We start from the raw sequence: 24,570 nt of genomic DNA, 5'->3' as shown, positions 1-24,570 counted from the left end.
TTGGCTAAAATGCTCCCTGCTCGGCGGTGCGCTCCAGGGTCTCTGGGCGAGAGAACGTGTTTGCAGAGAAAAAAGAGCAAAAGGAACAGACGAATGTCAAAGTCGTGGCTGCTGCCAGGGAGGGGTGCCGTGCGCCCGTCCGTCTCCCCTGCTGCCCCCACCACCCCCACGCGCCCCGTCCCTCGGCACCCGCTGGAATGGTCCCTGGATGAGGCGAGGTGGGCCGGGGCGTCCGCGTGCAGCTCCCGGGTCTGCCCGCTGCTGCCCGGGGCCGGCTCAGGCTCCGGAGCTCAGGCTCTGGCTGGGGGAGCAGCTGTGAGGGCGGCTTGCCTTGTTTTTAAGAGTTTGATTTTTTTTTGTGGTTTCTTTTTTTTTGTACTTTTTTTTGTCATTTTACTTTTTTTTAATCCTCCGATTGGAGAGTCCAGAGGTACAGGTGCCAGGAGCCAGGGAAAGGGGTGGAAAAACAAATGAACAACAATAAAAAGAAAAAAAATCACTCCTCCCTCTGTAGCCCGAGGCCCGCCTGCGCCCCATCCGCGTGGTGAGCACCAGGAAAGTCGCGTGTCCAGCCGGTGGCGGCGGCGGCGGCAAGCAGTCAGCAGGCCGACACCAGGCCCTTCGGAAAGGGGCAGCGTCGCTTGGGCCGGGGGCCCTCCTCGTCCTCGTCCTCCTCATCCTCTTCCTCGTCCTCCTCCTCCTCCGAGGACGACGAGCTGTCCAGCGTGAGGTCCACCACGTCGGCTCCCGGCTTCCCGTTCTCCACGCCACCTGCCGCGCTGCCACCGCCACCGGCGCCCCCCGGCGCACCGCCGCCACCACCGCCGTTGACGTTGGGGGCGGACAGGAGCCCATTGGCGTCCGAGGGGCCTGAGGGCGACAGGGGGTGGTGCTCAGAGCGGGCCCATGGAGGCCAGCGAGGGGCAGGGGCCCGGGACGTGGCGGGCAATCGGACAGCACGGAGGTCTCTAGCCAGAGCCCTGAGCCCCACCCTGCCCGGCTCTCGGGGAGCCGACTCACCCAGCACGAGGATGGGACACTGGGGACTGCAGCTGCGCTCCTTCTCGGCGCGGATCGGACACCACGAGCCGTCCACCAGGTACTCGATCTCGTCCGCGTCCTGGCACTCACTCAGGATCTTGGAGAGGAGCCTGGAGGGGCGAGGAGCTGATTCCCGGGCCGGCAGGGCCACTGTCACCCGGCCCTGACTGCTTGGACTCCCGCGGGACACTCGCTAAGTTAGCTGCTTCCTCCTCCATGGAAGTGGTTTCAAGACAGCGCCCACCAGGGCCTGGGGACCCCCTGCCCCGCGGGGGGAAGAGGCCTGCCTGCACCGCGCCCCGTGCCTATGTCTGCCCCCTCTGGCCCACGGCCTCCTACCCTCCTGTCCCATTCCGGCAGCTCCCCCTCTCTGCAGACCAGACGCCAGGCGCGCAGGGGGTGGGTACTGCTCACAGCCCCCTGGAGAGGCTCTGGGGCAGGGCAGGAAGCACACCCTGGATTCCCACACACCACAGCAACCCCAAGGGAGCACCCAACGTGAGTCTGGCCCGGCAAGACACGCTCTGGCCTTGGGCACTGTTTCACTAAGGTACTCGGCCAGACCCATTTTACAGATGGAGAAACCGGGGCCCAGGGAGGGCAGGGAAGCTCCCCGAAGCCAACGAGGCCGAAAACCAGGCCACCTGGGCTCCATTCCTGGCTCTGCCCCTTCCCGGTCACGGGGCCTCCACCTCCCCACCAACTCCAGCGGCCGGGAGGCCCACACCGGGCCAGGTCCTGTACAAGGGACACACGTGCCCTAGCGGCAACGGGCCAACCTGGCCCCCAGCATCTGTTCCAGGTCAGAACAGTGCCTGCCTCCATGTAACTTCAACCGCCTCCAACGCAGTCACAGGGAGGGAGGCCCTTTCCTGCTCCAGGACACTCCCCCGGGCCACTCACAGACCCGCCGCTCCAGGGTCGCTCCACAGTGTTAACTCAGCTCTGCCTGCCGTGGACGTCTCCGCCAGGACGCCCCAGTCCGCAGCGCCTCTTGCCCCCCGCAGAGCCCAAGCAGTAGGAGCGTCTCTATCTGGATCAGGTCCCCACGCTCCCCAAGCCAGCTGGCATTCCCTGAAGGCCGAGTCTGGGGCACAGTCCTTAGGGAGACCCCAGAATCACCCAGCTCAGAGCCAAGGGTGGGACAAAATACCAAATCCTCAAAGAAACAGAATAATCAAGGACCCTGCCTCCAGGAAGCCTTCCTGGCTATGCCCAGGCCCCATGGGATGCTGGGACTGTGGTGTACGGGGCACAGCCACATCCCCTAGCCCCAGGCCCATCTGCCCTTGGAGCTGTCCAAGCTGCCGCCACTGGAGCCTGGGTGACCCGCTCGAGGCCTGTGGGGGTGGGGGGAGAGGCAGGCACAGGGCCGCACGGCTGCCAGGCCAGGAACAGAGCAGCCATTCAACCCTGGCCCTTGTGCCCGGCCCCAGGGGCCTGCTCACTCCACCCAAAGGCCAGACGGCATGGGGACAGTGGGGCACAGCGGGGCACAGCAGCTCAGCCCCTCCAGGGAAGGGACCCGGGCTCAGAGCTGGCCGGGCCACCTGTGAGCTGGGCACGCCTAGGACAGGTGACTGTTCCCTCGGAGCCTCAGTCTCCTTATCAGTAAGGTGGGGAAGAGCCAGGCCCACCACGTCTCGGTACAGTTGGGAGGGAAGGCTTGACAAGTGCCCACGTGTGGCAACCAGACTCGAACGTGGCACAGACGTACACCAGCCCTGCTGGCCGCGGGCCAGCCCCGGGCCCCCACACGCCCACATCCTGCAACACGCATCTGGGCTGCACAGACTTCTGGGCACTGAGTGTGGCCACAGACCCAGCCTGCGGCCGCTCCCTCCCCACCCCACCCCCAGCACCGGGAGAGGAGATGGGTGTGGCTGGCGTCTGGCCGGAGCTGCCTGGTCAGGTGCTGGGCTCAGTTTCTGGAAACCTAAGACCTGAGCAAAGTTTCCCTTTTGGGGAGAACAGCCATTCTCCCCTCGTCTCCCTGTGGCACGGGGAGGGCCTGGCCGCATGTGGGCGCCACCTGGGACGCAGGGCACCTGAGAGCAGAGGCGGGCAGACGGCTGAGCCTCCCACCTCTCGGAGCGGAGGACGAGCTGGAGGTGGCACCAAGCGCCGTGCGGGGAGCGGCTCTCCGGCTCGTGCAGGGCCCGTGAGCTGGGCTCTCGGGGCCCCTGCTTTGTTGGGGAAGAGCAGACTCCAGGTCCGCGGGGTCCTGGGCCCAGAGAGCCTAAGCCAGCGGCCTCTGCCTGCACCGCCAAGGCCCTGCAGAGCCCCACAGGGAGGACACCCGCTGGCCCTGTGGCCAGGGCTCCAGGGCGGCCCACAAGCCCGGGCGGCAGGGCGCCCGTGGGACCCCGGGAGGAGAGGGCCGCGCAGCCGGCAGCCTCACCCGTCGATGACGAGCTGGTCGTAGGGAGCCGGCTTGTCACACACGGGGCACGTCCAGGTGGGCTTCTTCTCGTTCATCTGCAGGTAGAAGACGGCGTCGAAGCACTGCAGGTGCGCGCAGGTCTCGGCGCGGCAGGGCACCGACAGCCGCATCTTCACCAGCTGCGGGGAGGGGGGCGGTCAGCGGCCCTGGGCGGCCGCGCGCCGCAGGCAGGTGGGGACAGAGGGCGCGCGCGTGCCGACTCACCGGGCAGATGAGGGAGACCCGCACGCCCGTGGTGGCGATCTCGCTGTCGGGGTCCAGGCGCAGCTTCTCTTTGACTGCGGAGAAGGGGGTGGCCGTCGTTAGCAGAAGAGACAGAGGCGTCTGCGCGGGCGGAGCTAGGAGGCCGGCGTTTCCAGCACCCATCGAAGCACCCTCAGCCCCTCCACCTCGGGGAAGACGGTCCACACATGGGGCACCTCACATCCTCCTCCCAGGATGAGCCACACGGCTCGGCTCTGGGGCTCGGGCCTGCGAGGGTCACCTGCGAAAGCGCCCTGGGCCGCGGCGGGGTGTCTCGCGCAACCTGGCAGGCCGATGGGCAGGCCGGCCCACATGCCCACGCCGCTGCGCGTTCTCGCCGCCCACGGGCCTCTTTCGGAAGAAGATGGAGGCAAGGGCGAGCCGCCCACAGGGATGTCCGCTGCGACCGTGCGCTCCACGCCAACCATCCCCGAGACTTGGTGAGGAGGGGGATGGGTCGCTCCAGGAAGGTTCTCGTGGCCACCACACACGGAGCCAGGACACAGCGAGGCCCCACTCCTGGACACCCCCAAACCCAGCAGGGGCAGAAGGGAGCCCACGAGCGCGGCCTCTCAGGTGACCAAGTCGACCTAACTTAGGAAGAGCTGGCCGGTGCCTGAAGCCAAAGGCCGCGTGCAAAATGCCCACAACAACACACAAGGCCCCTTCGCAACGGTGAGCACGGGGCTGCCAGAGGGAGCGAAAGGAAAGGCGCACCGAGCGAACCCCAAGGCAGGGCCGCAGGGCGCACGGGCTCCCTCTCCGGCCTCTTTGAGGCTCGCCCTGCGTCAGTGGGAACGGGGAGACGCAGGACCGAGCCCGGAGCTGCCCCGCCTTCCTCCACACAAGCCCTGCAGCCCCGCCTCCAGAAGCTCCCCAGGGTCCCGAAGGTCAGCCCTTCACACCCCCACGTGAAGTCCCAGCACAGGGCTCGCCTCTCGGACGGAATGCCGGCGACAGACTCGGGTACGTCTGGTTTTGAAGCCAGGCCCGCTCCTCCGCGGCCGACAGAAGAGGGTTCAGTGCGGCAAGAAGGCCACAGGTGAGACAATCACGGGGCTGCCCGCAGCGACCAGAAACCCCGCGGCTGCCAGCCAAGCTGGGGGCGGGCTTCCAAGAGGAAACCGGGCCATCCGTGCCAAGCAGGAGCCCCAGTGGTCCCACACACCCCTCCCAGGCCTCCGCCAGACCTCCGGGTGCCCTGCCCACCCCCCTGCAGGCCAAGGCCTGGATGAAGCCCGCCTGGCCCCCATGCCAATGCCTGTCCCCTCTGGTCACATTGGCCAGTGAGAGGGTGATGCACAGGCTGGGGGGCCGGCTCTTCGAGGAAAGTGGGCTGGGGTGCATAGGTGGGAGCCCCACCACTCTGCGCCTCAGGGTCCCCAGTGGTCAGATGGGGACATCGCCTAGTCCCTCCGCCCAGGGCCCAGGGCTACTATGAGGATTGGGTCAGAAGACGCAGCGAACAGAGAGAAGAGGGCTTTCCTCTGAACAGAGAGGGCCAGTGGCTTGCCTGAGGCCACACAGCCATTGCACACATGGACGCAAGACGAGAAACAGAACTGGTTTTGTCTACCCATCCTGGCGGTGGTTCACTTTCAACACACTCCTCGTGTCACCCCTCCACCGCCCCCAACATCGCTGGTCTGGGCTCGGGCTGGGCTCCTTCACCCGGTACCTGCAGCTGTGAATCGGGTCTGCTCCTGCCCCCCGGGCTCCCAGCTCCCACCCAGCAGTCAGAAGCATCGGCCTCGAGCACCCATCCCCCGGGATCTTTCCCAGATGCTGTGGGGGTGACCCCCATGTGCCCACCCTGCCCACATGCCCCCAGACCTGGCTCCGAACCACCACCCCAAGTGGCCCCGCCTCCCGCGTCCCTGCCTCAGGGCCTCCGCGCGGACTGTTCTGCTCCCCCCCCTTGTGCGTCCCCTCGGGTGACACGCGGGCCCCGCAGCTCACCCAGCGCCTTGCACAGCTCTGGGTGCTTGACCCCGATGGTTTTCAACCTCTGCAGCAGCTCCGAAGAGGTCAGCTGCCGCACCAGGTACAAGGCCACGGAGTAACTCTGGGGGCAGAAGTCAGGAAGGAGCAGTCAGGCCAAGGCGGGGCCTGCAGGGGGCCGGGGTGGGGGGCAGGCGGGCCCCCCCTCACCTTGCCGTAGTTCCCCCAGGTCACGGTGATGCGGTTGGTGGCCGAGGACAGGTACATGAGGTGGGTGAGGTTGATGGGGCGGCAGGGCCTCTTGGGTTCCACTCCCGGCTTATTGGAGGGGTAGTAGCCCTGGAAGCAGACGCGGGGCTCACACCTCGGAAAGGGGTTCTGTGGCGGCCCCCCTGCCGCGTCCCCCACAGCGGCCCAGGGGTGCCCACTCACCGGGACCGAGCAGTAGCTGTGGTTGACCTTCACGGCGATGTTGGGTGGGTACTGGTCCTCCTGAGGGCTGCTGGTGTCTGAGTAGCAAATTCTGTAATGACAGCGCGCACCGTGAGGCCAGCAGGGGCTATGCACAGAGGGGCGGCCCCGAGGGGGGATGGGCGCAGGGCCGGCGCAGGGACCATGAGAGCCGCGTCCACGTGGCAGGGGCGCTGCCTTGCCGAACCGCAAGAGCGGCTCTTGAGGCCCCGGATCTGGCCTGAGCGAGGCTCTGTGGTGACGGTGCACAGGCAAGGACAGACGGCAGGCGGCGAGGAGGAGCAGGGCTCCACCTCTGACTGCGGAGAACCTGAGACGCCGTCAGGAGGGTGGCGCTGGGGCAGGCAGGGCCGGGCTCCGGGCACGGGGTCTCCGGGCAGGCCCAGGCTTACCTGAGGACGACCTGCACGGCCTTGATCCCGGGCTGCAGTTCTCTGCGCGGCCGCGGAAGCAGAGGGGAGGAGAAGAGGGCTCAGTGAGGCAGGAGAGCCCTTTGCCTGGGCTAGCCAGACAGGGACCCCGCTACCTCCCTCAGCAGCCGAAGACCTCTGGGTGCTGACTGGAACGTTCTCTCCTGCTTACTCACTGTGACTTGGGCAGAGGGCCTCCCCTCTCTTCACGAGGCGGGGCGGCTGTGGGGATTTACTGACTAGGTCGGCGGGCGTAAGCTCGGCACAGCCATGGGGGCGCCAAGCGGCTGCTTCAGTGGGGAGTTACGTCTCAGCAGACACTGGGAATGGCCTCTGTCTCTCGGCTGTTAAGGCTCAGGGTCCTCATCAGGGCGATGCTGGCCGGGCAGGACCCCAGGCAGCATCGGGACAGCTACGGGCATTACAACTAGGGGAGTCCTGCCATCAAGTGGAAGGGGGCCAGGGATGCAGCTCAGCCCCCCACATGGCCCGGGACACCCCCGGGGGCATCCCCCGCAAAGAGGGACCCAGCCCTGACATCAACAGTGCTGAGGGGAATCCTGTTAAAAGGGGGACAGCAGCCCACGTCTGGAGGCTGCAGATTAGAGGCAGGGAGAGCAGGCAGTCAGGCGCACGGGGCTTCCCCGTCCCTCCAGCATGGGGCACAGGGTCAACATCGGGTCTGCAGAAGGCGCCCCTAGCCCAGCCCCTGGGTGGCCCAAGAGCACACGGGCACAGCGGCCGCTGGGGAGGCCAGCAGGGGTGCGGGGCGCAGCGCACCTGGAGTTCCTGATCAGCTCCACTTGCCTCGGCGTCAGCGCAAAGATGCACGGGCTCTCCTGCAGCTTCTCGCTATTCTGCGGGACTAAAGACATACTCAGCGTCAGGGGGATGTCCAGTTCCCAGGGAGGGAGCCGGCCCCTCCTCAGAGGGGAAGCAGGGAGCAGGAGGCTGAGCCCCCCCCAGGCAGCCAGGGATGGAAGCAGGGCCACTAGGGACGAGGGTGCGGGAAGCGCAGCCCCTGCTGGTGTCACACCGCAGCCTATGATTCAGGGAACACCCTAACCCCGGAAGGGCCCCTTGGGAAGCAGAAACCTTCTTAACCCTCAGGGGCTCAGGAGTCTCTAAGGAAGACAGAAGTGCTCAGCCCAGGGAGAGGAGCCTGCCTAGCTGACGGGAGGTAGTGTGACAGACTACATGCCCTTGGGCCAGCTGCTCCCCCTGGGGCCTGTGAGATGCCAGCAACAACTCTGTCCCCACCTCACACCACTGTTCTGGGCACCTGGCAAGTGTTTGCCTGTCTTTGTGGTGCTTGGCACAGGCCCTGCAAGGCACTGCCGGAGGGGACAGAGACGAGCTGGACAGAGATCCCACCTTGGGCATTCATGGCCAGCGGAGGAGGCAGGCAAGTGAAACTGCCCGAAGCTCCCAGTGCAGAAAACAAGGGTCACGGAGCAGCCCCGCGCACAGCAGAAGACGTGAACACACAGAGCCACACTGGCTCTGTGCCCAGTGGGTGCAGAAGTAGAGGAATGTCTGCCAGAGGATGGGGACCATGGTGGTGACAAGCTGGCATTTCACTGTCCATTAAAACTGCATTGAGAACCCCAGGGGTGACCAGAAAGTCTCTGAACTGAACAAGAAGACACAGTGTTGCAAAACCTGGGAGGGAGCAGCTAACACAGCCGATGAAGGCAAAATCACAGTCTTAAATGCTTCTAAAAAAGACAGAAAAAAGTTTCAAAAGATTGACTCCTCCACAAGAAACTAGAAAAAGAGCAAATTAAAGCTGAACTTATCAGAAGGAAGTTAAAAGATAAAAACAGAAAGTCAGCAACAGAGAAAATCAATCAAGTCAAACTTCTTAGATAAGCTACCCGAACAAACAATAAAAAAGAACGCAAGCACACCCACTGCCAGAAACAAAAGATAGACAATAGAAATAGATCCTACAGTCTCTTGGTTTGATACAGGAATGAAACCAACAAACTTACGGCAATAAATCTGATAACTTACATGAAATAGACAAATTCTTCCGCAGTTGCAAATTACCAAAACTCGCACCAAAAAATATGGGAAGCTTGAGAAGCCCTTTATCACTTAAAGAAGCTGAACTCATAATTAAAAACTTTTCCTCAAGGGCACCTGGGTGGCTCAGTTGGTTAAGCATCTGCCTTTGGCTCAGGTCATGATCCCAGGGTCCTGGGATGGAGTCCCGCATCAGGCTCCCTGCTCAGCAGGAAGCCTGTTTCTCCCCCTCCTGCTGCTGCTTCCCCTTCTCGCGCGCACGCATGCGCTGTCAAATGAACAGATAAATAAAAACTTAAAAAACAAACAAAAACTTTTCCACAAAGAAAACTGCAGATCCAATTGCTGAGTTCTAATATTTAAGAAACCATGTAAATAAACTTCTCTGAACTTTCAGAAAACAAAGAGAACAGCAAACTCACTTCACAGGGCTGACATGACCCTGGTATCAAAACCTGACAAAGACTCATCATAAAAGGAAAATTACAGATAAACACCTCCCATGAACACAGACATGGAAGTCCTCTAGAAAATATCTGCAAATATCCAGGATCTGGGGATTCAGCCCGGGAATGCGAGACGGCATTCTCCTCATCTACTAGCCTGGCTAAAATGAAAGAGCGACAACTCCAAGTGCCAGCAGGGACGTGGAGCGCGGGCTTCTCTGCCACAAGCACAACCCTTCTGGAAAACTGTCAGCTAACGAAGGTAAACATACACCCAAATGAATGGACATGGGGCTACAAAAAGACATGCCCAACAGTGCTCATGGTAAACTTATTCCTAAGATCCCTGAACTGGAAACGACCTGAGTGCCTACCAGTGGAAAAGCAGAAACAGACGGTGGTGTGTTCACGCGGTAAAATAAAACGGGTGACCTAGGCGAGTGCAGGGGCAAATCTAAGATCAGGATGGTGAGCCACCGTCAGAGACGCCCAAAGCACCCACTGCACGTCCACGAGGCCGCACCCCCAACAGGACACTAACTCACCGGGGAAAGAATCAGAACAGGCGCTGCCTCCGGGGGGTGTGACCAGGGACGCTGGAGCAACGGTGAGGGGCTTTCCAGGACGGACGTGTTCTGTTTGCTGGCATCTGGGTAACTGGGGTACGTTCACTTGGTAAGACTCCAAGTTCACACTAAGTATCTGAGGACCTCGCTGGATGTAAATTCTGCCTCAATTTAAAAACGCTGGCATCTCTGCTGAATTAGAAGCACCTGACTGGCTCCGTTGGTGGAGCCTGCAACTCCTGATCTGGGGGTTGTGAGTTAAAGCCACATGGTGGTGCAGAGATGACTTAAAATTAAAATATTTTAATTTTTATTTTTAAAAAGATCTTGCTTGTTTATTTGGGGTGTGGGGTAGAGAGTGCGAGTGGGAGCACAAGACCAGGGGGAGGGGGAGGCAGGCTCCCCGCTGAGCAGGGAGCCCAACGCGGGGCTCGATTCCAGGACCCTGAGATCATGACCTGAGCTGTAAGCAGACGCTTCACCAATGGAGCCCCCAGGCGCCCCTAAAATTAAAATCTTTAAAAAAGAAACCCCCACCAACCACACTGAAAAGCTGCCTGATCAGGAGACGAGACGCGAGAGCAAGCCGTCTCGTCACTGCCACACGCACGACGTGGGACACGGGAGCCGCGCCGAGACAGGCTCCCACACGAAGGACGCCCAAGGCCTGCAGACAGCCCTACCCAGAACGGCTTCCACCAGACGGCCAATGCCCCAAAGCCGCGCCCGCCGAGCCAGCCTGGCGACGGTGCGCTCCGGGACAGCTGACGGAGGACGAGCATGTGACCCTGACACGGACAGCGAGGAACCCGGGAGCTCTTCTTGCTCTGCTAAGGGGTAACCTGCGAGATGCTTCTGCCAGCTGAAAGCAGCCGGTGCAGGCAGGCATGCACCACACCCGGGCTCGGGTCACGCTCAGAGGGAAGGGTCTGGGCAAATGCAGGTCCGCTCATCTGCTCAAGGACGGCCACGGTCACCTCCTCGGAGGGACTGGGAGAGGCAGGGAGCCAGCTTTCTCTAAACGGCCAACCTTTCCAACAGTGGCGTGACTGCTGTTCCTACGAAGGGCTGGAGCGCAAACAGTCTTGGTTTTAGTGAGACACGGTCTCTGCCTCAATGTCCCCACTTGGCCTCGTACCACGAAAGGCACCAGAGACAGTCAACAGACAGATGGGTGTTGCTGTGTGTCAATACAGCTTGGTTTAGGAAAACAGGCAGCCTGTGACGTTGGCCCCTGGCCCTAATTGGCCCACCCCAGCTCCAGAACCTTCTGAACTCCAAAACCACAACAGAAGATCACCTATTTAAAACACAAACACAATTTGGATTTAAAACCAGCTCAGACTCAGAAGCCAGATCCCGGGGTTCATAGCCCAGCTCTGCCTGGGGCACACATCCCTGCCCCCGCCCCAACCTGGGTGCCCTCTGTCCATGGGCCACAGTTCCCAGGGCCCAGATGTGGGCCCGTGGCTGGAGCTCAGCAAGGGCCGACGAAACCGCCAAGCTGCCACCATCAATTCCTGCTTGTCTGCCGAGGGCCTGGCTAGTCCCCACAGAGTCCTGGTTGGCGCCCTCGAGGATAGCTAACTGGGGGGTGGGAGTGCACACAGGCCCAGACATGCCCCAACAGCCAAGGGGCAATTACTCCTTTTTTCTAAAAAAAAGATTTTATTTATTTATTAGACAGAGATCACAAGTAGGCAGAGAGGCAGGCAGAGACAGAGAGAGGAGGAAGCAGGCTCCCCGCTGAGCAGAGAGCCCCATGTGGGGCTCGATCCCAGGGTCCTGTGATCATGACCTGAGCCGAAGGCAGAGGCTTAACCCACTGGGCCACCCAGGCTACCTGGGGAGGGGGAGGCAATTATTTCTGATGGGGTAGGGTGGGGCTCCCCATACCCAGGGGAGCTGCGAGGGCCGAGTGGGAAGCAGAGAGCACCACCAGTGACCCTACCCGCCAGCCAGGGAGTGCTGTCCCCAGAAACGGAGCAGGCAGTGGGCATGGTCACGGGAGGCCAAGAGTCGGGGGTCCCTTCTAGGGCTGCCACTTCTAGATGACGCCCCCGCGGGGACGGCGCTCGGATTTTCTGCTGTGCCATGGCCCAGGCGGCTGACAGCTCCCTCAGGAAGCCAAGCAGCCAGTGGGAGGTGAGCCTCACCGGGGACACAGCACACCCTGCACGGTCGGATGGAGGGGGGGGGCCCCCCGAACCCCGGCCTCCCTCACCCACTGCCAACGGCCCTCCAGCTGCACAGGGCTGGGCCGTAGGCTTCATCCACGACTCCTTGCCCCCAACCCACAGCACCAACTCCCAGCTGGCTCCGATTCTGAAACACACTAGCAAGGTCCCTCCCCCACCACCCCTGCCCCCTGATCTGTATGCGACCCCTGGCTGGCCCCCTGGCTCCCCCAAGCTCACCATCTGCCACTTGAGGGATGCTGTCCTCACCCCTAGTGGTCTTGATTTCACGGCCACCTCCCAGGCCACCTCCTCGTGTTCCCCATGTGCCAAGGACATCCTGCTTTGGGGCCTCTGTGCTCAACATCCTGTCTTCCAGAAGATTCCTCCCCTAGCTACTTAGATGGCCTGATGTCTCCGAAGTCCGCTCAAATGGCGTCAGAACGACAGACTACCCTGATCGCCTTTATTTAGAAGCTGGAAGCCCCCCACAAGGCCCCTGCCATCCTGGTACTGCCCGTACCTCCCCGCCCACTCGATTCTTCTCTACAACACAACTGGGGTGCCTGGGTGGCTCAGAGGGTTAAAGCCTCTGCCTTTGGCTCAGGTCATGATCCCAGGGTCCTGGGATCAAGCTCCGCATTGGGCTTTCTGCTGGGCAAGGAGCCTGCTCCCCGCCCAGCCTGCCTCTCTGCCTTCCTGTGATCTCTCTCTCTTCCTGTAAATAAATAAAAATCTTTTTTTTTTTTTAAGAGTTTATTTATTTAACAGACAGAGATCACAAGTAGGCAGAGAGGCAGGTAGAGGGAGGAGGAAGCAGGCTCCTGGCCGAGCAGAGAGCCCGATGTGGGGCTCGATCCCAGGACCCTGGGATCATGACCTGAGCCGAAGGCAGAGGCTTTAACCCACTGAGCCACCCAGGCACCCCAATAAAAATCTTAAAAAAAAAAAAAAAAATCAACATAACTTCCCAGTGTCTCTGGCTCTTTGCCAACACCAAACTGACCCCAAAGTGCCTTTGCTGTGTCCCACAGGCTGCCCCACGGCTGTGGGGGGGCCCTGCGCAGGCTAGGATGAGGAACCCATCCCAGGCTCAGAGACCCCCAGGAACGAAAGGGAGGGAACCCCCTGCTTCCAGGTCCTCTGGGAGGACTGGGAACCGGCTTCCGGCTCAATCCAAGACACCAACCTAGGAGCCCAGCGTGACCATCTCCGCCCCGGCTGTCAGCCCACCGTGCAAACCACCACCAGCAGAGAACACTTCCTGGCCCGAGCGGATGCTCCCACCATAACGGGGAGCGGGGCAGGTAAAACAGTAGTTAGGGCACAGCCACTGTTTCGGAGGGCCACACAGGCAAGAACAAGCTGAAGCCTCCAGCAGGGGCCTGATGCTATGTTCTACGACACACACACACTTTCACAAAAGTCACACACCGAAGGAGCGTCAGACAACACCAGACAACGCCAGCTCCCGTCAGCTTCACAGCAGCCCCAGGCCGCTCCTCAGCTCCTGCACTGGGCGCCTCCTGCCCTGCTCCCGCTGTAGATGTAGGGAGGGAATGAACTGACCCGGCCCCAGTGTTAAAGAAGAACACCAACAAATGAATAAACCTCGTCAGGGCTGGAGACAAGGCCATGGAAGCGTGGGATGTGGCGAGAAGGTGAGGGAAGGCGAGGAGGAAAGGAAGATGAGCTTCAGGTTAGGTGACCGGGGTGGAAAGAGCCAGGCAGCGTCTGAAAAAGTGGGACAGACAGAAGGTATAGCACGTGCAAAGGCCCTGGGGTAACACTGGGCCTGGCGTTTCGGAGAACTAGCAAGACAAGGGGAAGGGAGAGAGAGGAGACGAGAGCAGGGAAGAAACCAAGCAGAAAAGTCAGCTGGTCATGGGAGGGTTCTGAACAGAGGAAGGACATACTGAGCCAGCTATTTTAAAAATTTCCTCTGGCTGCTGAGGGAGACTGGCAATGTGGAGGAAGGAAAGCAGGAAGGTGGCTGTATAGGTGGGCTGCGGGGAGCGGGGGAAGACTCCGGCCTGGGAGGTTGGCCCACCTGCCCCTGGATCTGTGAGGCCAGACCTGGGATGCCACGGGACCACCCCAGCCCCAGGGCACAGGAGGGACCCGAGGACCCAGAGAGAGAGCACACCCCTGCATGGAAGCCCCACCGGGCCCATGGATGCACATAGGCCCTCTGCCTCTGTGTACCCCAGGCGCTAACACCCACCTCAGAGAGGACCCCAGGAAACGAGACCCAGGAAAGCTCACCAGATCCCGACCGCGAAGCCCTCAGGGCAGTCCCAACCGCCGCCACTCACCCCATGGCCCGAGAAGCTTCCACTCGCCCCATGGCCCGCGCAGCTTCCGTTCTCTGGCCTTGGCCTCCCTCTCCTCCCACACCACACCTCGCTCCAGGCCCGACCACTCCCGTTCTGGAGCCTTTGCTCACTGCCAGACCTGGGCCTGCTCCTTCCTCGGTCAGGCTTCTGGCTACTCAGCCCTCAGGTCTGGAACGGGGCCTCCGCCCGGAAGCCTCCTACCTGCCGCCTCCCCACGAATGTATCCCCGAAGCTCCCGGCCCCGACGCCCTGAGGAAGCACAGCGTTCCTCTCCGGGCCCATTCCTTCACCTCTAGTGAAGCTTCCTGGCCAAACACGCCAGGGTGGGGACCCCACATCTGCCCTGCTGCTTGGGTGATGCCAGCCCAAGGCCGGAGAGGCCGGACGAGGGACACACGTGTGCCCTGCCTAACAGGGCAGCCGCTGGACCAGCAGTCCCCAGCCAGTGCTGGTGCTGCCACCCTGCAGGGCATGGAGACAACCAGCAGACCCTCGGGAGCTGTCCTGACATGGGGTGGCTCCTTCACTCTGCAGTAGGGACCCAGCCCCCCAGCCCGAGACACTGGCCACAGGACACAGTGAGCCCCACGGAACAGCGCTGCACCAGGTCGCGTCTCCTTCCTTCTGCCCGTAATCTCACGCCTCACGCCAGCCTCTCCTTTCTCCCACGCACCCTGGCGGAGCTCTGGGCCTCCTCGGTCACACTGCAGCCACGCACAGCCTAGGTGGCCGTCAGATGGGCTGCGGTGGCATGCCCAGGATGGCGTTCCCTGGCTCCCCCGTGGGTTCTGCGGGGGTCAGGAATCAAGTGCCCTGGAATGGCTCGGACAGCCAGGCCCTCTGAGCTAAGAGACCTGAGGTCCAGAACCTTCACGTGCTTCAAAATGGGTACCCCTCCCCCCCCAGAGGTGCAGAGCACCGAGGACTCGGGAAGGAGTGAGAGTCGGGAAGATGGCTGAGCCTGCGGCCCCAGGACCCCATCCTCGGGACGCTGTGCGACCTTGTATCAGTTTCCCGATCCTTCCAGGGGCCCGGTCCCGCTGGAGCAGATCGTCCGTCTCCTCCCAGCTCCATTATCCTCCTCCCCTCCCCCAACCCAAACATTCCTCTCCCTGAGATTTATGTCTCCTCTGCGTCGGGCGCACTTTCCGTCCCGAAGCTGGAGCCGGCCAGCAGCTCTTCCGGGGAAACAGACCGGAGTGTCTGGACCTCGTTCTGGTCAGCGGGTCATGGTCAGGAGCGAGGGGGAAGGGGACGCCAGCTGAGCCCGAGCCCGGAGAAGGGGCTCTTGGGCAAGGCCAGCACTGCACAAGTCACCACAGGGAGGCCCCCAGGTGGGGGAGTGGGCGGCCCAAAGTGCTGGCCTCGGAACAGAGGGGACCAGGAGGCTTCCAGGCCAGCTCTGCGCTCCACGAGGACTCTCCCTAGGGACCTGGCAGGCGCGGGGGTCCCTGAGGACGCAGCCCCAGGGAAGGGGTACATTCAGGTTGGGGCGGGGAAGTGGGTGGGAGCCAGGGCAGGGCGGGGTTGGCCTCTTTGTTCTGAGCTGCCAGCAGAGTAGTTCCTGGTGTAGACAGGGGAGCAGACTCTCCCGGAGATCAGGTGACTGGGGTCCCCGGGGGCTCAGGGCAAAGTGATGCATTGTGGGGCGGGAGTGGGATCGGGCCATGCAGGAAGGAAGCTCGTGGTCCAGGCAGGGGAGGGAGGCTGCTGGCCCCCGAGTTCAAAGTCACCTCTGTCCCCCGCCCAGTGCCAAGCCTGACTTACTGCTTCCCAGTGAAAACCCAGCCTCCCTACTGTAAACATCACCCTTGAGTCCTGAGGAGCCCGAACTGCGTGACCTTCAGAGCCAGCCAGCCCCAAGGCCCCCAGAGCCTGCTGGAGAGCCCCTGGGCACAGGGAGAGAACGAGTTCCAACACACAGAGAGGGAAGTGGGGAGGAGCGGAGCTGGGGCAGGGGTGGGGGCCGTCCTGGAGAAACTGAGGAAAGGGCCTGGGCTCTCCAGCCCTGCCACGCCAACCCCATGCCAGGGGCTGCCAGGCCAGCTCCCTCCCCACCTGGGGGCCTGCGACCACACTGCCCGAGGGAAGGCAGGAGAGGGCAGAGCCTCGGGTTGAAACGGAGCTTTGGGACTCCAGGGTCTGGAGCACCAGGCACTCCTTCCTCCACCTCCTGCGGCCTCACCGGGACCACTGCCCCCTCACCCAACCTCACGAAGCTCAAGGTCTACAGGAAGGAGGAAAAGAGGCAGCTGCAGTCCCATTTCCCCGCAGCTAGGGCTGGACCGAGTGGGCCGGCTGGCGCAGGGCTGGCGTGGAACTCACCATGCACAGAGGGGCCCCTTGGCTGAGCCAGACGGGGTGCTGGGTCAGCAGGAGGGGCGGGAGAGAACCACACAGCAGGGGGCGTGGCGGCAGGGGCATGGCAGGGCCATGACCTTAGCTACAGTCGGCAGAGACCAACTCACAACCCGGGCCGGAGCCTGGTGTGCAGCAGGGGCTCGGTAAAGACGCGGGGGGCTGAGCGGCAGCCGTGGATGAGGGCCACAGCGGAACAGCCCGACCCACTGTGCCCACAGGCACTCAGGGCACCTCTAGGCCCTAAGCGAGGAATGCCAGAGCGAACCCTCCCCACGATGGGGAGCCCTGCTTGCTCCCTGGCGCGTCCCCCATGTGGGGCTTCCACAGGCACCCCTCCGCAGGCCCTCAAGGGAAGAAGACGGAAGAAGCGAGAATGACGGCAAGAGAGAGGCCTCCCAGGACCAGGCGGGCACCTGGTCAAATCCCAGGGGCCCCAAGAAGCCCGTGGCCCTAGACGTGCCATCCGGAGCCCTGGAGGCACGGACAGCCGAGAGAGGGAACGCGCGGGAGGGAGCACGTGAAGCCGAGACCAGGCTGATGCCCACCGGGCCCCCACATCACAACTGCCGGTGAGGCGCCGGGGCCTGTCTGCCTGTGGCGCTCCATCAACCTGGGGGCCAGAGAAATGAGCAGAGAGAGGAACCCCAAGGCCCTGGCACGGTCTCCTCCAGTCCCGGCAGTGTCCCATCTCTCGGGAGCACACTAGCAGCTCCCTAACCAGCAGGCCCGCGGTGATCATCCTGAGCCCACTGGCAAGGCTGCTCCCAAAGCTGCCCAGCAGGAAACAAGCTTTTTGTGGGGGGAAGGAAGGAAGAAGGTCAGACGCAACTTCCAGCTTTTCCGCCACAGGGAGTGAGAGCATGGAAGCCAGCATCCCCGGTGGCGCCCAGTGACACCCACCCACTTAGGGTGTAGCCTGGTATGGTCCCAGGCCACAAGGCACAGAGCTGGCCTATGTGACCGATGAAACGTGGAACACAAAGACAGGCTGCTTCCAGGTGGAGATCAGAGAAACAACGTGGCTTCCGGCTGCTCCTACACGTACTGCCTGTCCGCACGCGAACCCTCCCACCCCCGCATCACTGGTTCCGGAGGAAGCAAACCACCATTCCACACTGCGGGGACGCTTCCACAGGCCACGGAGCCCGTACGTCAAGAACCGAGGTCTCCAGCCAACAGCCAGCAAGAAACCGAGACCTGCCAGCAACCATGTGAGAGGGCAGCCCCCAGCCCTAGCCGGGCCTTCGGATGAGACAGCCTCCAGCCAACAGCCCGACAGAGACCGCACCAGTGTGCACGCATCAGGACCACTCAGCTAAGCCACTCCCGAGTTCTGACCCTCACAAGCCAGGTGTCTGGGATGCTAAGCTGCTGAGATTCAGGCTTATTCACGAGACGACCCTATAGGTCACTAATAGAAAGACCCAGAGGTGGCTCCTGCGCTTCCTGGGAGGGAAAGCTCCCCTGTGACGCCTTAGCTCTCACTGCTTCCCAGAAGACACTCCGGGGCGGTGACGTGCTGGCCACGGGCACTGGGGAGAATGCAGAGGGGGGGACCCCCACGCCCGCTCCCACCCCCAGGGTGGGGGCAGACTCACCCAGCTCTGTGGGCTTCAGCAACTCGTCCAGCATGTTGAAGAAGGGCAGTTTCACCAGACGTACTTCTGGCTTGAGGGTCTTGGCGGGCAAGCGTCCAAGTCCATTCAAGTACTTCCCGTAGAGCACGGGATAGTCAATGTTGGGGCCCGAGAGGGGAGTCCTGGGCACCGTGCCAGCCCGGTCATAAGTTGAGTGCATGGTCAGGGGGTCCATGGGCCGGTGGGGCTGGGGAACAGGCTCTGAGCTCTTCTTGGCGTAGCGTGTCTCGTACAGCTCCTTGATCTTCTTGAACAGCTCGGGGCTACAGTCAAACTGGACCAGCTGGAGGGCCCGGGTGACGAGTTCGTGTTTAAGTCCACTCTTACTCCGGCCAACAAAACCCAGGAGCATCTGAAGATCGGAGACTCGGAAACTCATCACCATGTTCTGGGGAAGAGCAACAGCAGGAACACACGCTCAGAGGAGACACAGCCAGATTCAGGGACTGCGAATGGGGCAAGGGGCTTCCTGGAGCCACCTGCGCCCTAAATGGGGGGACAGCGAAGTGAGAGCCCATCGGGGGCTGCCTGGCCCTGCCCCCAGGTCCCCTTCACTCTAGCCGCAGGAGGAGGAGCCCAGAAGGAGGAGGAAAAGGCTTTGGCCCCAGGCCCATGGGCCCAGGCTCAGTCCCTTCCATGCCTGTGCTCAGGCCCCTGCTCACCCATCCCCGTGATGCCCCCTCCCCAGCTCAGCCCTGCTCCCCTCCTCCTATTCAAACCTCCCTCAGCACTGCCCACGCAGCAAAAGCTTCTGACCGCCCCCCAGCACACACCACTGCCTTCTATTTTAGGTTCTCTTCTCCCATCTTCAAGCCTGAAAGCATCCCCAGGGCAGGGACTGGGAATCTTGCTTTACCCGTAAACAACCTCAGCCACTCCCTAGCCAAGAACACTAACGCCCTCTCGGACCCTCAGTATCTTCGTCAGGATGACAGGATCCACTTCGCTGGGATGTGGGAACGACCAGAGGAGGTAACATACGGAGAGCAGAGTAAATCAGCTTTGGCCACAAACATGTTTTCCCTTCCGTCCGGAGGATGGGGCCACGACTCAAGAGTCATCACCTGCCAGGAGCCGCACGCGCAATCACATACTTAACTCTGACTCCTAAAACACCACTGCCAGGCCCGGGGGAGCTCCACGTTACAGCCAAGCTTCACACCTAAGCCTGACTCTAAAGCCGGGGGCAATTTCTGTCCGTCGCACTACGGGTGTCCACACGGAGCTGAGGACAGACGAGCGTCAAACGTCTGCTGACCATTTCAGCAGGCCCTCCTCACCTCGGTACTGTGGATGTTGGGGCTAGATTGTCCTCCAGGGTGGGGGTGTCCTGGGCGCTGTGGGGTCCTCGGCAGCATCCCTGGCCTCTGCCCACTCGACGCCAGGAGCCCCCTCCCCAGTCCCATGATGACAATCACAAATGTTCCCCAGACACTGTCCAGTGTCCCCTGGAACAGGATCGGCCCATCGAGAACCGTGGACCTGAGAGAAGGCTTTGAGAATCCAGCAGCCCCAGAGGCTGTGACAGTGATCTGCGGCGCAGTGACGCAAGTGGTCTGGCAGGGTCCCTCCAAATTGCTCAGACCAAACACGGGAGTTCAGCTGATGCCAGTGTTTTCCTTGGGGCGGCCTGACCATGGCCCGGCCTCGGGGAGACTCTGGGACGCCAAGGGGAGGCACGCTTCCCCACATGCTACATAAGCAAAACGTCCTTGAAGAATGGATGGGCCAGCGGGCTTTCAGGGCCACCCACACCGAGCCCCAAAGCGGGCCTGTGATGAACGAAATGTGGTGGGAAAAAGACGCTTCCAGCGGGATGGGGAAGATGGGTACCAGTGACGAGGGTGCCTAAGGAAAGCTGGCTGGCACCGGCAGGACGGCACCCAAGGAAATCCATAAAGCCCTTAAATTCAACCTGAGAGCCTGACAGTTGGAGGTGGGTGGGAACCCTGCCAGGGTGTTTACGGAGCGGTCTCAGTGTCAGAAGGCTCTGGTGTTGCCCGTTTCCTGGTTGCCGAAGGGTGAGGCATGGTGTCTGACAGCAACACCAAGACTCAGGGGCCCTGGGTCCTCCGGCCTCTCTACACATTGGGCACCTCATTTAGCCGCGAGAGATGGGAACCCTCTAAGAACACTCCCAGCCACACACGAGGCTCCCACAGGCGGCGGAAGGGCTGTCAAGGAACCAAGCGACAGACAAAACGTGTGCGACTGCCCCGTCCTGCCTGCAAAATCTCAAAAGGGAGCCTCTTCCTGCAGTGGGGTCTCCCTCCGGCTCCCAGGCGACAGACTTGGAGATCTATCATACGCCAAGCTCAAGGGCTCTCCCCGGCGGTGAAACGCACCAGGATCCACGCCCACCAGGCAGGTGAGAAAACTCAGGCTCCATGAAAGAAACGGCTGGCCCAAAGCCTCCGTGTCAGAGGCAGAGTCCACTGGACTCCCGCAGGCACTACCTCCCACTCCCACCCAGCTGTCTGGAGGACCTGAGGACCCTTCCATCCCAGCACACCCCCTGCCTCGGGACCAAAGCAGTGAGCTGGCCCTCAGAGAGCCCAGAACGCTTGTGAAAACAAAGACCTCACCTTCCTTGGCCTGACCTCCTACCTGGAGCAGAGAAAATGGGCTTGCAGGCAAGATGTTTCTTCTGGAAGAGGCCCAAGGCCTTGGAGGGGAGAGGCGATGTCACGTGGAAGCTGCCTGCCCTCCACGGCGCTAAAGGCAGGTGGGCTCGGGGTGCCGAGTCCAACCACAACATGTCTTCTAACATCACCCCGCCCCTGGGAGCGCCCTGCCCCCGCCGAGGCCTAGCCCTCGCACCGGGCTGGACATCCAGAGGGGCCGCGAGAGCATCCTGGGGCACATCCCTCAAGCTGCCATATGTTCACGACTCGGATTTCTCAGCAGCTGCCATCACCAAGGAGGCTGCCCTTGACACTGGGAGGGGGGACAGCGTGAGAGGGGCACAACCGTTCCGGAAGAAGCCCCAAGCACTTTGCAAAATCACTTCCTGCCTTGGCTTCATCCTTCCCTGCCTCCCTTCAGGTCTGTTTATAAACAGCACCAGGCCCCGATGGCTTCCATGGTCTCAGCTCCGGGCCTGCTTGAAGCTGTGTGGAAAAGCATCAGGCTGGGTAGGTCTGCTGGGCTTAACTGAACCGGCCTCGCATACAGGTTCCTTGGAACATGGGGGAAAGTTAAGGTCTTTATCTCCAGGAAATGGGAGATCGGTGAAAAATGCTACCATCCCAAGGGGTTCTCAGACTGCCTCTCCCCCAAGCCCTCTGAAGAGTCTGATTTCCAAGTTTACCAACAAGCTCCCCCCTTTCTTCCCGCGGACCAGCCAGTTTTGCACCCCAAAAGATGCAATCTCCAGCTCCTAGCACGAAAGGCTGGGTAAGCACCTGGAAGAAGGGAACGCTTCAATGACGCGTCCGGTGCTCCACAGCGACAGAGACTCAAGGAAGGCTCCCGAGGCTCAGAGCTAGCTGTGCCACTGAACGGAGGCTCCCGTTCTAGAGAACTTGGAAAAAGGGTCAACTTGATTTAATTGGGATGGGGGGCCCCAGCCACCGGAGGGTCAAGTGGAGTTCATCAGATCATATTTCAAGGCCATGGATGGGGCCTTGAATTGAGTCCTTACCCTCTGGCAGGGGTAGGGGTGGGGGCAGGGGCCGGGGCCCAGACTCACAGAGTCACAGCCCCGTGAGACTACTGAATTTCAGGACTCCAGGGGACCTCATGCCCACCGGCTGCCGCCATGGACTTGCAGAGTTCAGACTTCTGCATCTCCAGGGCAAGTCCCAATTTCTCAAAACCCTAGAGAAGGGCAGAGTGTGTAGTACAGGCATTGAGGTGGACGCTTCAGGAGGAAGGGGGCTTCATTTCAGATCTCCGAGGGAAGGGAAGGGAGATGGAAGGAGAGAGAGAACAGGAGAAAGGAAACATTTACAGGTCAGGACCCTGGGGAGGGGAGACCAGCGGGAGGGTGGGGGCGGAGCCTCTGTCCAGAGGAGGTCCAGTCCCCTACCTCCCTGCCACCAAAGACCTTGAGTAAACTTCTCAGGGAAGGGAACAATCCTAGTGTAGTTTGGGCAAGGGCTCTGGAGCCTCACCGTTGGGAAGGCACCTGGAAGAAGGTACATCCCTAGAAGAGGGATGGCCTCTATGGGATGTGGAACCCGAACCCCAAAATGGAGTATGAGAGAGAAGCACTGAGAGCACTGAAGAAAGAGACCAGGGACTCTCCATAGAGCAACACAAGAAACCAGCAAAATAGGAGAGGAAGCCTCTGCAGGCAGAGCTGGGGTGCGTAAAGGGATCTGAAGTAGGGTTCAGGAGCTGTGCGGAGGGAGCACGACCATCTCAGTAGACTCACTAGGGCATACGGGAAAACAGTCACTACGGGGTCTGATCTTGCTAGTGTAAAGTTTAGAGACCCCAAGAGCAGAGTCCAAAACCTCACAGATGCGGTCCCGAGGGTAGAAAGGGGAGGAAGGCAGAGCCCAGGACCCAAAACTGAGGAGAGGAGGAGGAAGGCTTTAAACTGGGAACAGGGGTCAGGACTCCATCCCAGGCAGGAGAGCAAACTCGAGTGACACGGTGCCCACTCCGAGGACGAGAGAGATGGTGCCAGGAGGGGGGCGGGGCTCTGGGACCAACGCGGGAGCAGAACTAGGGGTCCAAACTCCAGGCCGGGGTACGAACCCCAAGAGCACACTGTATTTGGGGGCGCTTCAGGACGCCCTCATCACCCCGGATGGTGGAATCGGTGGCAGAAGGGTCAGGGGACCCTTCAGAGGAGGAAGTCGCCAACCCCAGCTGGCCTGCTGGGTGGGGAGTCTGAGACCCAGATGCCAGCCCTCGGTGCCAGGGGGGGCGGAGAAGCGAAGACGCTCCCCACAGCCCACAGAGCAGGAGCCCGGCTCAGGGCGAGGAGGGGACGAGCAGTTCAGCCCGTCATGCTGTCCCGGGGAACTGTGCCTCTAGCTGGGAGGCGCGGCCCTGTCCCCCGTGCTTAGGGAGACTGGACCCCAACCACTCGGGCCGCGGGGGGGGCGACCCCGCCCCAAGCCCGGGAACCAACCCCCAGCGCGAAGGCTGGGGTAAGGTTTGGGGGACCCCGCCCCCGGCCTCCCCGCCCCCCGCCCGCACCCGGCGCGCCAGGGCCAGGGGCGGGCGAGGGGGCTGGGCGGCGAACCGCGACCGGGCCGCGCCGTGGGGCCCCAAGAGGAAGGCGCAGACCTCCGCCCGCCGCCCGGCCCCCGCCCCCTCTCCCGCCCGCCCGGGCCGGCGCCGCCGCCGCTCACTCACTTTGGCCTCCACCAGCTCCGCCGCCATCTTGGCCACCAGCGTCCCCCGCGCCGGGAGCCCCCAGCCGTCGCGTCACGTGACCGCCCGCCACTCGCGGGCGGGGCCGTCGCGGCGGCCAATTAGCACCCGGGCGCCCTCCTACCCCCCAAAGGCGCGCGCTGCTGCTCAGTGCGCAGGCGCATGCGACCGCCGCCCGGGCCTCGGGCCAATCAGGGCTGCCCGACACCGTCTCCCCCCACCTTTCCTCCCGCGGCGACCACGCCCACCCCTGGCGGCGTCTGTCCACTTAAAGGGGTACGAGCTCCGCACAGGTGGGGGCGCGTGCTGGGTCCCGGGCTGGGAGGGAAGGAAGATGAGAGGGGGCGGCGGGGACAACAATGCAGCCAGGTGCAGCGGGCCGCGCGCGGGGAGGGAGGCCAGGTGCGCGCCCGGATGCCCGGCGGCGTCGGGGGAGGGGACGGGGACTCCGGCGCCGCGGCCGCCAGCGCGTGCGGCCGGGCTCCCCGCCGTCCAGCACCGCACAGCCGCGGCGGGCCCGGCGCGGTGCACATCCGGGTCCTGGCGCGGCGCCCCCCGGGCTGGCCCTGGGCGGGGGAACCAGGACACCCCCCCCCCCAGCTTCCCGCGGCTCTCTCTGCCCCGCCCCTGCGGGCGACCCTCTGCGGGTCCCGCCTCCCCACCCACAGTAACCTTTGGAATCTGCACGAACTGGAGCCTCCCCTGCTCTAGAGCCCTCCTCGGCTCCCCAGCGCCCGCGAGCAGCGGAGCTCCAACCTGCCTGCGTCCGGAGCAAGAGGACAAAAACGTGTGTTCCAGGCGCGCCCGGCTGGCTCCGTCGGGAGCGCGAGCGCCTCTGGACGGTGGGGTCATGAGTTCCAGCCCCACGTTCGGGGGCGAGTTGACTTGAGAGATAATAATATTTAAAAATTTTTAAAAAATGTATGTTCCAGGGCTCGTACCCTGGGTTCATGGTTCTCAGGGCAGGAATTAAGAGAAATCGAAGGAAACACTCCAAATCACTCAGTTACAAAGTATGTTAGTGTGATTTTTTTTTTTAAGATTTTTTTTTAATTTAGCGGAGAGAGAGCGCGCGCACGCAAGCAGAGGGAGAGGGAAGCAGGCTCCAGCTGAGCGGGTAGCTGGCCGGGAGGCTCCAT

The 24,570-nt window shown here is 62.2% G+C and overlaps 1 protein-coding gene across 3 annotated transcripts; it reads right to left on the bottom strand.

Annotated features, from left to right (window-relative positions):
- Positions 1–342: 342 nt before the first annotated feature.
- PIAS4 (protein inhibitor of activated STAT 4) lies at positions 343–24,305 on the bottom strand. Of its 3 annotated transcripts, none has more exons than XM_082750985.1 (11): positions 24,104–24,305; positions 18,062–18,488; positions 7,330–7,414; positions 6,532–6,573; positions 6,101–6,191; positions 5,879–6,007; positions 5,687–5,792; positions 3,689–3,762; positions 3,443–3,603; positions 1,021–1,151; positions 343–870 (listed from the first exon to the last, which is right to left on the bottom strand). In XM_082750985.1, exons 1-11 carry the CDS (start codon positions 24,281–24,283, stop codon positions 599–601), a joined length of 1,698 nt encoding a protein of 565 aa, XP_082607111.1. In that variant the 5' UTR covers positions 24,284–24,305; the 3' UTR covers positions 343–598. The 3 variants fall into 3 exon arrangements, with proteins under 3 accessions (XP_082607111.1, XP_082607112.1, XP_082607113.1); XM_082750986.1 differs by lacking the exon at positions 24,104–24,305 and adding an exon at positions 23,414–23,523; XM_082750987.1 differs by lacking the exon at positions 24,104–24,305 and adding an exon at positions 23,414–23,931 and having other exon boundaries at positions 350–870; positions 3,443–3,519.
- Positions 24,306–24,570: the final 265 nt, after the last annotated feature.

The sequence above is a fragment of the Mustela nivalis genome (assembly GCF_964662115.1).
Source record: "Mustela nivalis genome assembly, contig: HAP1_SCAFFOLD_2166, whole genome shotgun sequence".
NCBI classification, from domain to species: domain Eukaryota; kingdom Metazoa; phylum Chordata; class Mammalia; order Carnivora; family Mustelidae; genus Mustela; species Mustela nivalis.
Note: the sequence above shows the minus strand (reverse complement) of the source record. Positions and strands in the feature narration are given on the sequence as shown.